The 14,337-nt window shown below is 31.6% G+C and overlaps 1 protein-coding gene across 4 annotated transcripts in view; it reads right to left on the bottom strand.

Annotated features, from left to right (window-relative positions):
* The window catches only part of TXNL1 (thioredoxin like 1), a 45,706-nt gene that overhangs the window by 19,893 nt on the left and 11,476 nt on the right, over positions 1-14,337 (bottom strand). For all 4 annotated transcript variants that reach the window (XM_051969587.1, XM_051969588.1, XM_051969590.1 and 1 more), the window contains exons 2-3: positions 7,603-7,699; positions 5,899-6,072 (exon numbers count right to left, since the gene is read on the bottom strand). In XM_051969587.1, the coding sequence (XP_051825547.1) occupies positions 5,899-6,072; positions 7,603-7,699 (271 nt within the window). The remainder of the gene's footprint in view (positions 1-5,898; positions 6,073-7,602; positions 7,700-14,337) is intronic.

Below are 14,337 nucleotides of genomic sequence, written 5' to 3'. Positions count from 1 at the left end.
GATGACTCTCTGGGAGGGATGGAAGGAGAAATGAAATGGAAAATATAAATAGTGTTAAAAAATCATAAAAGACCTAAGATCTAATGGGTCAACTCTGTGAGACAATTGCCAAAATAGTAGCATGATACTAAGTTCCATTAAGAGAAAGAATATACTGTTCTGTTTGCCACATTTTTGGAAGGAATGGAGTACATCCAAAGAAGGATAATCCAGATGTATGAAGAAACAAGGCCACAATAAAGTTTTTTTTTAAATCTGGAGATACTGAATTTAGAAAAGGTAATACTTGTACATGGACATGGTACCTTTTCAAGTACCTGACTTGTGGAAGGAAAAAAGGATTATACTTGTTTTGCATGGTCCTAAAGATTCTAGAACTAGGAACAGTGAATAAAGTTTAATCACAGTTCCAGAAGGAAAAACTTCCTAACAAATTAGCTATCCAAAGATGACATAGAACATCTCAGGAAGTGGTTAATTCCTTACTGATCATTTGTTCTATATTGACAGAGCAAAGTTCACATGTGGGTTGGACTAAATCTCTTTAGTTCTTTCCAATATAAGATTCTATAATCATAATAAATTAAGAATGATGTTTTTCATATATTGGATTACTTGCTATCTTAAGGGAGAGAAAAGGGGTAAGGGAAGGAGAAAAAAATTTGGAACACAAGGTTTTGCAGGGGGTGAATGTTGAAAACTATATGCATATATATTGAAAATAAAAAGCTTTAATAAAAAAAGAATATTTTTTCAAATTTATATTCACCCATAAGTCGAATACAAGGCAAAGTAGTAACATTTTCCCTAATACTGCAAAAACCACATTTATTGATAAAATGAATTAAAAACCAAATTTTCATTAGAAGTAATCAGCTAAGTTCATTTCTTTTTTCAGAATAAAATGACAGGCTTTGTGTATAGCTGAACATTAGAATAAGTCATGAGAATTTAGTAGATTTGGGGAGTTTGAAGTAACAGTTTTAAAAAGTTTTTCCTCATACTGTTTATACTTATTTATATTAATATAAAATAAATTTCCTAAAAATAATTCTTATACAAGTATTTTTAAGCTGAATTCAATGAAATCTTAGGGTTCAAGAAAGTATCCACCTTAAAATAATTACAGAAGAAACATTTCATATTAAGCATCTTCTAACAATTTCTAGATTACACTAAAATAATTCATTAAGGGTTAGGTCTCCAGGCATGAATAACAATAAAATTAAGTTCTATACCCTCAACATTTAGAAAGCATTTTCCCAATACATTAGCATATCTGTCTTTTTCTTTTAAAGAGAGGGGTTATTAATAGTACTTAATCTGCAGCAAGCATTGAAGGCCTTCATTTATGTTTATTCTAAAAAACAGGTACATAAAAATTTTGGTGTTTTTTTAAATCACTAATTAGCAGGAAGGACAATGTTCTCTCCAACAGAGCAAGGTAGATAACATATTATGGTTCAGATCTTAACAGTGCTCATTATTACTGGCTCAAAAGAACTCTCCTTTAATCAAAATCTTGATGACAGAACTGAAGGAAAGGGAGGCAAGAAGAAAAACCCTACAGCTTTAAAGACATCAAATAGTACTGCCTTTTGAATAAAGTATATGACAAAGCTATCCATTTAAGATTAAAACAAATATTTTATACAAGCTGTTATATGGGTACACTGTTAAAAAATATTTTTAAGAGATGGTTAATGAAATCCAGAAAGTACTTGCAAAGCAAGTAGAAATTTGCTGCTACTATACCTAAAGAAATGATTTATTTCCTCCAATATATAAAGGGATTCCTGTATTTCTATAAAGTATTCAACTTCCCCAAACACTTTTAGACAAACTATCACATATTGCTCTAAAATATTCTTGTAAATAGGGGAAGAGATTTATGTCATTCCAAAAATATATACAATTTGTCCAAAGTTACAGAACTGGTTAATAAGAGAACCAAGAATTCACCATGGACCTCAAGCTCACACCCCACGATAATGACTTTTTAAAAATTCATACTTACATATATAACATAAAATCACACTGAGTAAAGATACCAATGAAAATATTAGCCAAACTTCATGTAAATTCATCAGTACTTCAATAATAGATACGCTCCATATTTAGCTGTGAATTTTTAAGTGTTGACAGTGATATTTACACAAAAGATGTTATTGCACTTAAGAATATTTGTGAAACTTATAACTTAGTATAATATACCATAGTACCAAAAACAGAAGCAAACATTCAAATCATAAGTACATATCTTATTGCTAATTAAATTTTAGGGGTTTTTGTCATTTAAGTCTTAAAATTTAAGGATGGATTTTAAAAATCTTCTAACAGAGAAAAATAAGATCCCTTTTCTGAAAAGCTGTCCTAGGGAATTTCACTTACAATGACATTTCTGAAGGTGTTAAAGCAAATTCCCACTTATATGTGTTTAGTTATTATTACAGCTGTCAAGTACACAGTATGTCCCAGAAGTCTTAGTGCAGCTTTGACGCATCAAAGCTGCACTAAGACTTCTGGGTCAGGTTGTATCAATCTATTTAGCATTTGTCTAATACATATAATTTTTATTTTTGACATAGCATTTTATGTGTGGAAGCACAACAAAACTAACAACAACATAAATCTCTAGTATTAGTATTATCTCTTTTGAAATTAACAATAAATCTTTGAGACAAGGAGATCAGGTGTGATCCTTCCTATTTTACATAAGAGAAATCTGAGACTCAAACATTTGGCTTATTATATGACTAATATTAGTCAGAGTCAGAACTAGAATTATAAAATAGAAATAGAATCTTGCTCTTATTATTCTTGTGTTTTCAGGACTCTTAAGTAGTATATTATGCTTCCTTTTCTAATGACATCCATAATCTTAAAATATCATCTACAATAGTAGACAGGCTGACTTAGTTAATATAATGCTACCTAGTTGGGTGGCTATGATGTTTAAGGAATCAATTGTACTCCTACTTTTAAATAGTCTCTATGTATTACAAAAGGAAGTCAACGGAAATTTTCACAAGTTAATGGCCAAACAATATTTTTTCTATGTACTAAACTAAGTTTTATCAAATACCCATACAGGAGGCATCCTATATTTAACTAAACTCAACTAGCTGTGCTATATACCTAATGATTGGATTTTGACTTTTGAGTACTATTAAATCTACTACAGAGATAACTTCTATTTTAAGAGGAAAGCTAATACACCTAGACATAAAATTCCTCAAAGGATTCAACAAATCCAAAGGCATGCTGAATTTAAATCATCCTATCAAACCATAAAGTTCTTCAAAAGTGAGGGACACAAGAAATCATTTTTAAAAAAGGACTATTATGTCCCACTTAGTAATGCTATCAAAAAGGGAGCATGACATAAAACAAAGGAGTCAAACTCCCATTTGAGTTACATATGGCCATAAAACTCTTGTTGCCTGAACGAGATTAAAATGTAATTGGGAAATATTTAACAAGATAAATAAAAATACAATACAACAGAGACAATGTTAATCAAATTCTATTTGAGTATGGCAAGGCACATATAAAATAGAAGCAAGAGGATTGAACTCAAAAGACAGAGGATTCAAGTTCAAATCCTTTCTGTGTTACTCATTATATGACCTTGAACAACTTAAAGTTTATCTCTTCATCTGTAGTCTTATGCTACCTCCCCTCAAGGGGCTATTGTGTAGAAAATACTTCATTAATTATAAAGTACTGGATAGAACACGAGAATAGGAGTTAGGAAGACTCCTGAAGTTCAAATTTTCAAAAATCTCAGATATTTACTTAGTTTTGTGATCCTGAGCAAGTCACTTAACCCTCATTGACTCAGTTTTTATAATAAAATGAGTTGGAGAAATAAACAACTCCAGTATTTTTGCCAAGAAAACTCTAAATGAGGTGACAAGTCAGATATGAGTTAAAAAATGACTGAATGACAACCACTCAAACTCCGAAAAACAGAAATTTGATGTGTCAGGTAGAGGAGAGGGCAGTCTTAAATATTGCCAAAGACTGAATCATTTGGGGGAGAGGGGAGGTAAGGAGGGAGAAATTGATACATATAATACATTCGTCTAGACAATATTCCTTGTTCTTTTTTTGGTATGATAATCCATCACCTTCTGTTAAATTCAAAATGCTCCAAGTTCTCTAAAAGTGGTATTCAGAGGTTTTTTTTTTTTTGTTTTGTTTTGTTTTTTTAAATTTAAATTAATTTTATTTGAGAATTTGGAGCCGGTTCTTAACATACAATAAAGTCTATCTCTGGAGAAAGCTTTAAGTATCATAAGATTTGAGATGAAAATTACCTCTCCTAGGAATCTAGGACCTCTTAATAGATACTTTATTAATCCTCAGCATTTGTTACATGTATGCTTAATACTTAGTGTCATTTCATTAGGTCTGTTATGCTAGCAGAATAACTATAGGTCTTGGTTGCAAGATACAAGTATTTAAGCTAACCTACTAGGCCCAAATTATTGAAGCTCTGAATGTATTGACACCTCATGGAAAAAGATGAAAACACTTTTAAGGCTTTTCACATTTTATCCATAACATTTGCATGAAAATAAAATTTCTAATTCTTTAAACTTCATTTTTTCCTGCTTATTTCCTACCTGAAGTCAAAACACTGATATCACAATTAGCTGATCTGTAAGGAAGTATCCCTGTGGCTAAGCAGCAGGACTGTGGAGCTCATAAGACTTTTTCATGCAAACACCCTTAGTAATAAAGGAAGAGAAATAAAAGATGTAAACAACAGTTTACAATTAAAATGCTTTCCAAAATTTTCCAAAAGGTGTCACAACCCTGACTTATAAAATACCATGCATTTCAAACTAGATATTATACAACTGCATAAAATATTATACATTTTAATTTAAAAAACTTTAATTATAAAGAAGAACATATTCATCATTAATGTATTTTAAAACAACCAAAAATCTTTAATACAGATACATTTTTTGCCTATTAAGCATGAACCTAACTGTAATCATTAGTTTTAAATTAATTTTAATTGATGTAAGAATAATGCAATCTGTGACAAAAGCAAAGAAAAAAATTAATACAAAATACAGCAATTCCAATCATCAAAATTAATGCAGTTTAGAATCCATAAGCATACCTTTCAATAAATGGAGTAAGAGAAAACTACTATTCACTTGACAAGAGAGGGAAATTAAGTAAAGATGATATATAAGCTAGATGATTTAATTTATTTTCATTTTTTAATTCTGTCAGACTTAGAAGAACCTTTAGCTGTCTAGCACTTGTACTGACTAGCTAACATGTCAGGTTTCATATTATATCTAAAGGGATTTATAACTAATGTGTTGATCAATTCCTTTGCCCTACCAATTAGATCTATAATTAAAGGCAACTAGATTCTCTTTTTTCCTAAATGATATGTCAAAAAGAAAAGGGAAGACATTTAAAAGAAGAGAAATTTTCAGAAAGAAAATTGCAGTACATGTACTTCAGTATGTAATGGTTGCACATTAAAATTTACAAGTTATTTTACACAACTGTCAAGATGTGGGAACATTTACGTTCCAAAGCACATTTCTTCACTTATCATGAAAAAATATGCATAAAACAAGTGTTAAGAAAAAAATCTATTAAAACAATACTTAAAAGTAAAAATAAAACAAATGATAGAAAATGCAGCAACTCCGCAAGAAAAACTTATTTTATTAAAAAATGTGAAGTCAATATTCTCTTAATAAATTTACTTTCAAACTAATCAATAAAAAACAAATGAGGTGAATATTTAAAAGTCTCTACAGCATGAATAGTTTAGTACTTTAAATCACAATTTTAGACAAACTATGCATTTCTACTATGAACTATTATAAAAGCATGATTTTTTTCATAACTACATACATAGCCTTTGGGTATATCCGTGTCTTCATTGTTTCCAGGGTCGTTTTCTAAGTGTTGCTTAATTTTTTCTTCTAAACCCACAGCATCTGCTCCTTGATACTGGTCGATTCGCACTTTGTTTCGAAAAAAGAGAAATGTGGGTGTTGCTGATATATTGTTGGTGGCAGCTGTTCCCTAGAATTCACAAGTTAGACAGTGTTATGAATTAAAAGAAATCTTAAAAAACATTCAGTATTCATATTACCTTCTTTATAAGTGTAAAAAACTCAATTAGCAAGAACTAAAAACATGTATACAACAGATCAGAATTCAATTAAATGTCCTTATCTCAATAGAAAATTCTGAACTAAATGTTACCTATGAGGCTTGTTCCTAGGAGAAGTCAAAATAAAGTGTTTTCCCTAACCCCTACACCACTGCTACTATCTCATCAAACAATAAAAGCATCCATATATTTTAGGCACTGATGGCAGGTGAAAAGACTACATATTACCTTAACACTCAAATGATATCTATAGAGCTAGAGAAAGTGTCCCAATACAAAGAATGATTTACACAAGTATGTGAACATATGTCAAATAAGAATGATTTCTTAAAGAATATAAATCTGTTGTGATCCACATTGTTAGTGAAAGCAATCACACCTATAAAATCACAGCTCAATTAAAGTACTGAAGCATGCTCTTTTGACTATTTGCTAGTTTCATGCTACTAAGTTAACTCTTTAAGGAAAGTCTTTTATTTTACAGCTAAAGATGTTACTCAACTACCTAATGTGGCATACTTCAGATAAAACTTAGTAATCTATATAGATAAGAAGGGAAAGAGCTAATAATAACAAACGTTATAACAATAAGTTAGCATGGACTTTTTTCTAGCAAGAAAGCTATCAAGAAATGAAGCATTAGAAAAATAGTCACCTTAAGATTTTATGGTATCTGACAGCATCCTCAAGTAAGAGGAAGGGATCATTATATTATTTGTAAAATTGAAATGAAAGGTTTGACCAACAAACTACTTTTAAAAGCTTTATCTGAGAATTAAGGTTATTAAAAATGTTATTCTTAAGACATGAAATATTAAGTGTCAAATACTTACAGAAAATCAAAACACTTTATTTTAGTATTTTCAGAGAAAACTTTCCCCTCAATGTTTTTCTACAACAACAAACTCATTTGTCATACAAGCATTAAGTGTTCAGATTTGCTAATTAGCTACACGTATATAGTGATTCAATGAGCAAGCAATATATTCAGGTCTTTGTTCACAGATACCCAGAAAGAGTAATTAGTTCAATAAAAAAATCCTAACAGGAGACTCTTCTAATATTTTTGCTGATCTGGTCACATATGTTCCTCAGGTTTTGACAGAAAATGTTTTAGTTTTTTAAATATCATTGTTCTTCTTCAAATTATTATAAGAATAATCACTAACAAGTTTCAAAAACAATCATTAGAAGAAAGGCTATAAAAAGTACTAAAATGTGATCCTTCTGACTATATCTTATGAACAACTTTCTTAAATAATGTGACTATATTTACAGACTTTGTACCTGACTATGTAATATTAGCAGCTACAATTCCATCCATCTGTAATAGCATGCTGTATCATGAAAAAATAGAGGGTGAAGGATGATCAGGATACAGCTGGATATCAAACAAATTTCCTATAGAAACTAAAAAGAACCACAGGCTTCTTACTTACCTGGCACTGATGTACATCCACTTCCAAAAAAACTGCCTGTGGATACTTATTGCTCAGAGCATTAAAAGCTGGTGCTATCCGTAAACATGGTCCACAACTGTTTAAAAAGAAAGAAAGAAAATATATCTGACAAGAACTTATCATTGTAGCTAGAAACTAAATTTAAAGATAATTAAGATGAAGGCTTCAATTTTTACTCAAGTTGTAAAAAGTGAAAAGAAATATGGTGCTGTGAACAAAGTATTTTAATTAAAGTCAGAGAGCATGCAATGTCCTAGTTCTGACACTTATCAGATAACTGGCTATGTGCAAATTGTTCTCTAATCCCATTTTCTCATTTGGAAAGTCCAGTATTACTAAGCTCACAGGGGTGGTTGTGAGGATCAAATGAGAAAGCATGCAAAGTACTTTGCAAACTTTATAAAGCTATCTTAGTGTAAAATGTTATTACGTGCAAAATGTAAGCAATACATATACTTACAAGGACACAGTGAAGAAAACATTTTGTGAATTCTAAAGTCTATAAAATTTTAAGATATCCTCTATCCATTTTAATGACATTTTTGTTGGATCTCATTATTCCAAAATTCTAACAAAATCTAAACTAAATTTTCAACTTTTGCATGTTAAATTTCTAACTTACACATGTTGACATTAATTCTGAAATGCAACTATTATATGTTATATTATTATGTACAATGTAACCATATATATATATATACATATACACACATACATACATATTATATAATATATAATAGCTATGTGACTAATAAACCAGCATTAAATTTGCTAATACTGTGCTAAATTTTGAGAATACAATGTTTATTGATTAATTTAAATCTACCTACAAAAGAAAAATTTTAAATGGAAGGTTTTTGATTATTATCACCAATAATAATAATTCAGTATACCTTGCAAATTTCTGTCTCTAGTAGAGTGCTGGACCTTCAGTCAAAAAGACTCATCTTCCTGAGTTTAAATTAGGTTTCAGACACTTAATAATTGGGTGACCCTGGGCAAATCATTTAACCCTGTTTTCTTCAATTCATCTATAAAATGAGCTAGAAAAGGAAATGACAAACCACTCTAGCAATTTTGCCAAGAAAACCACAAATGAGGTCACAAAGAGTCAGACATGACTGAAATGACTTAACAAAAAATCTGACTAATTAAATAAAGTAATGCTATTATCTCAAATTTAGATTTTTTACCTCTCCAAATAACTCTTCAAAGCTTAATTATAACGGTATATACATTATGCTTTCCTTGATTATTCCAAGACAACTCAATCTAAAAACCTTATACTAAACATTTACAAGTTGTAAGGCACTATGCTGGACACCAAGAAAACAAGAAAGAAAAAAGGGCAAAATTCAACATCAAGTAGTTTAACCAAAAGATGCACAGATAAATACAATGCAAGTAGATAAAACAGAAAGGAGCAAGTCTAATACTGTAGAAAAAGTTGAGACAGGAACAAACCCTTAGAAATGAGGATGGGAAACTGTAATGCTACCTACATGACTGGGCTAACATTGGCTACCTTCCTGAACAGTTCCTTTAAAATAAATATTTGATGAATATTAAATGTGTTGGCTTAATAAAATAAGAAGTATTTAATAACTATTTTAAGGACTTAAAAAAAATGGAGATAAAAGAGAAATACATTCTAGGAATAAGAAACAGCCTGACTACATTAAAGCAAAATTGGGAATAGCTAGTAGTCTATTTTGGCTGAAACTTCTTTAAGAGGAATAAAGTGATTAAATCTGAAAGTTAGAACTGGAAAAATAAAACCATAAAAGGCTTTAACTAATACCTAAAGAGCTTGTATTTAATGCAGAGCCAAGATGGTGGAAAAAAGGCAGTAACTCACCTGAGTTCTTCTCCTAGAGCCCTCTAAACAACTCTAAATAATATCATGAAACAATTCTTGAAGGAGTAGATTCCACAAAAGTATGGGGAAGAAATAATTTTCTAGCCAAAGCCAACTTAGAAGGTTGGCAGAAAAGGTCTATTGCACCTGGATGAGAGTAGAGCACCATCCACAGCAGGCTGTGACCCAGCAAACCAGGAAAAGGCCTTGAAAGCTACTAAATCAGCAGCAGCTACTTCTGGAATCCTAGGTCCACAGACAACTAAACAGAAAAAGATTACAGGACTCTCTTCACTAACACAGAAGACAGGACAGTTTCAAAGTCAAGAGCCAGGAGAATTGTAAACACACTTTTATTTGGATCATATGACCTTGGAAGAACTAAAAGTTTACAGGTCCCTAGAAGTATCTCTAAAAACAACTGCACAAAATTTCTAAAGTTTGGGAAAATAGATCCAGGACAAATAATTCAAAAATTGCTGGACTATCTCAAAGCTATGATCAAAAAGAGAGTCTAGACATCATCTTTCAATAAATTATCAAGAAAATTGCCCTGATAATCTAGAATCAGAGTTAAAAAAAAAATTACACACACTTAAAGAATTACCTTCTGAAAGAGATCTCAAAATGAAAATGCTCAGAGTTCCCAGGTTAAGGAGAGAATATTGCAAGCAGCCAGCAAGAAACAATTTAAGTATTATGGAGCAGTCAGAACACATGATTTAGCAGCTTCTACCTCAGAGCTTAGAACATGATATTCCAGAGAGCAAAGGAGTTAGGAGTATAACTTAGAATAACTAACAAACGAATAATAATCCTCCAAGGGAAAAAATTGACATTCAACAAGGACTTTAAAGCATTTCTGATGAAAAGACCAGAGCTGAATAGAAAATTTGATTTTCAAATAAATTCAAAACTCAAGAGAAACATAAAAAGGTAAATAGGAAAGGAAAATCATAAGGGACTTAAGATAAAACTGTTTACATTCTTACATGGGAAGATGATACTAATAACTCAAAAGCTTTCTCAGCAATTAGCAGTATAGACAGAACACAAATCTGAGTTGAATATGAAGGGATAACAAAAAAATTATCTCAAATTTAAAAAAAAAGCTTTTACAATGGAGAGAAAGCTGGGATGGTGGAAGAAAGTGAATGAATCTTATTCTCATCAGAAATTTTGATTATATCAAATTGAAAAGTTTTTGTACAAACAAAACTAATGCAGACAGGATTAGAAGGGAAGCAATAAACTGGGAAAACATTTTTACAGTGAAAGATTCTGATAAAGGCCTACTGACTGGCAAGATGAAAACTGAAACAATTCTGAGATTACTACATCATTCCTATTAGACTGCCTGAGAGGACAGAAAAAGAGAATAAATACTGGAGATGTGGGGAATATTAAAGTGCTACTAAGACAAGTTGTAAATTGATTCAACCATTCAGTACAGCAATTAGGAATTATACCCAAAGGGCTAAAAGACTACTTATATCTTTTTACCTAGCAAGCCATTTTTAGATATGCAGCCAAAAAGAAATTTTTTTAAAAGAGAGGTGAGGAAAAGACCTATACAAAAAGACCTATACATATGGAAATATTTATAGCAGCTCTTTTGTAGTGGTGGTGAGTTGGAAACTGGAAGAATGCCCATCAACTGGAGATGGCTGAACAAACTGTGCTATGTAATTGTGATGGAATTCTACTGTGCTATAAGAAATAATTGCTCTCAGTAAAACTTGTAAAGACTTAGAGGAGCTGATGTCAAGCAAAAAATACTATGTGCAAAGTATCAGCAATACTGCAAAATGATCAACTGTAAATGAGCTATTCTGAGCAATACAATGATCCAAGACAACTCTGAAGAACTTATGATTCAAAAAATGCTATCCATCTCCAAAGAACTAATGGTATATGAATAGAGAATGAAGCACGTTTTCTTTTTAACTTTATTTTACATTTATTTTCATTTTCATTTATTTTACTTTATATTTCATATTTTTTACTTTATTTTCATTTTTTAAAATTAGATTTTCTTTCACAACATGACAAATATGGAAATATTTTGCATAACTACACATGCATAACTATAACCTGTATGGAATTGCTTGCCACCTCAATGGGGGGGAAGGGCATGGGGAGTGGGTGGAGCAGTAGGGATGAAGGAAAGGAAAGAATTTGGAATTCGAAGTTTTAAAAATAAGTATTAAAAATTGTTTGTTTTTTTTTAAATAAAGGGTGTAGGCATGGACCCACACTTAATACCGTATACCAAGATAAGATCAAAATGGGTCCATGATTTAAGCATAAAGAACAAGATTATAAATAAATAAGAGGAACAAAGGATAGTATATCTCTCAGATTTGTCGAGGAGGAAGAAATTTGTGACCAAAGATGAACTAGTGACCATTATTGATCACAAAATAGAAAATTTTGATTACAGCAAATTAAAAAGCCTTTGTACAAACAAAACTAATGCAAACAAGATTAGAAGGGAAGCAACAAACTGGGAAAACATTTTCACAGCAAAAGGTTCTGATAAAAGCCTCATTTCCAAAATATATAGAGAATTGACTCTATAAGAAATCAAGCCATTCTCCAATTGATAAATGGTCAAAGGATATGAACAATTTTCAGATGATGAAATTGAAACTATTTCCACTTATAAGAGTGTTACAAATCACTATTGATCAGAGAAATGCAAATTAAGACAACTCTGAGAAACCACTACACACCTGTCAGATTGGCTAAGATGACAGGAAAAAATAATGATGAATGTTGGAGGGGATGCGGGAAAAACTGAGACACTGATGCATTGTTGATGGAGCTGTGAATGAATCCAACCATTCTGGAGAGCATTCAAGAATTATGCCCAAAAAGTTATCAAACTATGCATACTCTTTGATCCAGCAATGCTACTACTGGACTTATACCTCAAAGTGATACTAAAGAAGGGAAAGAGACCTGTATGTGCCAAAATGTTTGTGGCAGCCCTGTTTGTAGTGGATAGAAAGTGGAAAATGGATGGATGCCCATCAATTGGAGAATGGTTGGGTAAATTGTGGTATATGAATGTTATGGAATATTATTGTTCTGTAAGAAATGACTAGCAGGATGAATACAGAGAGGCTTGGAGAGACTTACATGAACTGATGCTAAGTGAAATGAGCAGAACCAAGAGATCATTATATACTTCAACAACGATACTATATGAGGATGTGTTCTGATAGAAGTGGTATCTTTGACAAAGAGAAGATCTAACTTGGTTTCAATTGATCAATGATGAACAGAAGCAGCTACACCCAAAGAAAGAACACTGGGAAATGAGTGTAAACTGTTTGCATTTTTGTTTTTCTTCCCGGGTTATTTTTACCTTCTGAATCCAATTCTTCTTGTGCAACAAGAGAACTGTTGGGTTCTGCACACATATATTGTATCTAGGATATACTATAATCTATTTAACATATAAAGGACTGCTTGCCATCTGGGGGAGGAGAAAAATCGAAACAGAAGTGAGTGTAAGGGATAATGTTGCAAAAATTTACCCAGGGATGGGTTCTGTCAATAAAAAGTTGTAATTATTAAAAAATAAAATAAAATAAAAAATAAAGGGTGTATTTTTATAAGAAGCAATTGGGAGTCAAAAAAAAAAAAAAGGTTCTTAAGCAAAGGGAAAAAAATGGTTACATTTGTATATAAAGACTCTTCTGTTAACTTTGTGAAGAATGGACTAAAGAAAGGAATGACTAGATGCTGGATAACCACGTAGTGTAGTGGATAGCATGCCAGATCTGGAGTCACTAAGACTCCACTATGTGACCCTGGACAACTCATTCAATACTATTTGCCTCAGTTTCTCCTTTTGAAAAATGAGATGGACAAGGAAACGGCAAAATCACTCCAGTATTTTTACCAAGGTCAAGAAGAGTTGGACACAATTCAAACAACAAAACAACACCAAGAAGATGCTGGTTTTATGGTTATTAAAATAGTTGAAGGCATTGTCCTTCTTCATTGTCAAAGAGAACCATAACATCAAGGAGGTGATGCCATAACATGCAAGTGAATTGGACTGAAGAGAGAAAAGGCTATGCAAAGTCACCAGCCTCACTTTCTTCTCCAGAGCCATCTGGGTCCAGTGACAAGATATAGATCAAGACAATTAGAGATGGCCCCATACACTGGAAGATTTTGGGCTTTTCAAGCTAAGATCTTTAACAGGTCTCAGTCTGACTGAGGCAATGCCTAATTAGTGAAATAGTTAACAGTCTAAGTTATTATTTCATTTACACTTATTTACCCAGACTGGTTATATTGGACAAAGTCACTTTATTTGGTTGATAGTAACAGTTAAGAAATAAAGAATATTTTCATTCTTTAAATACTCATTGTGACTTTCAGAAAGCAAGTCATTTAACCTCTCCAATTTTTTCTTCACTTGCAAAATGACCATTGGACTAGATTATCAAAGTTACTTCTGAATTTAAAACACTATGATTGTAGATATGTTTTAATTCCAATACTGCATTTCCTAACCCCAACTGATGTAGTCAATATTCTCCTACTTGACAAGTCAGAAATCCTGTGAGGGAAAGAAGTGTAGCTATAAACAAATATAAGCCCTTCATTTTAAAGTAAGTATGAGGACCAGAGAATTTATATGATTTGTTTGTTACAAAGTAGACAAAAAGTATTAGATCTCCTTTCTCCCATGGTGCAGTTTTGTACTAAACTATCTTTTGCTCTTTTCCAACAAAATTATTTACCCTCACAATTGTAGAATGAAATTAATTCTATTTAGATGCTTGCATATTATTTTTCGTAGAGGGCTGGAAAGATTGCAGAGGACTGGAACT

Source organism: Antechinus flavipes, chromosome 1 (assembly GCF_016432865.1).
Source record: "Antechinus flavipes isolate AdamAnt ecotype Samford, QLD, Australia chromosome 1, AdamAnt_v2, whole genome shotgun sequence".
In the NCBI taxonomy this organism is placed as follows: domain Eukaryota; kingdom Metazoa; phylum Chordata; class Mammalia; order Dasyuromorphia; family Dasyuridae; genus Antechinus; species Antechinus flavipes.
This window is presented reverse-complemented; position numbering and strand designations above follow the sequence as displayed.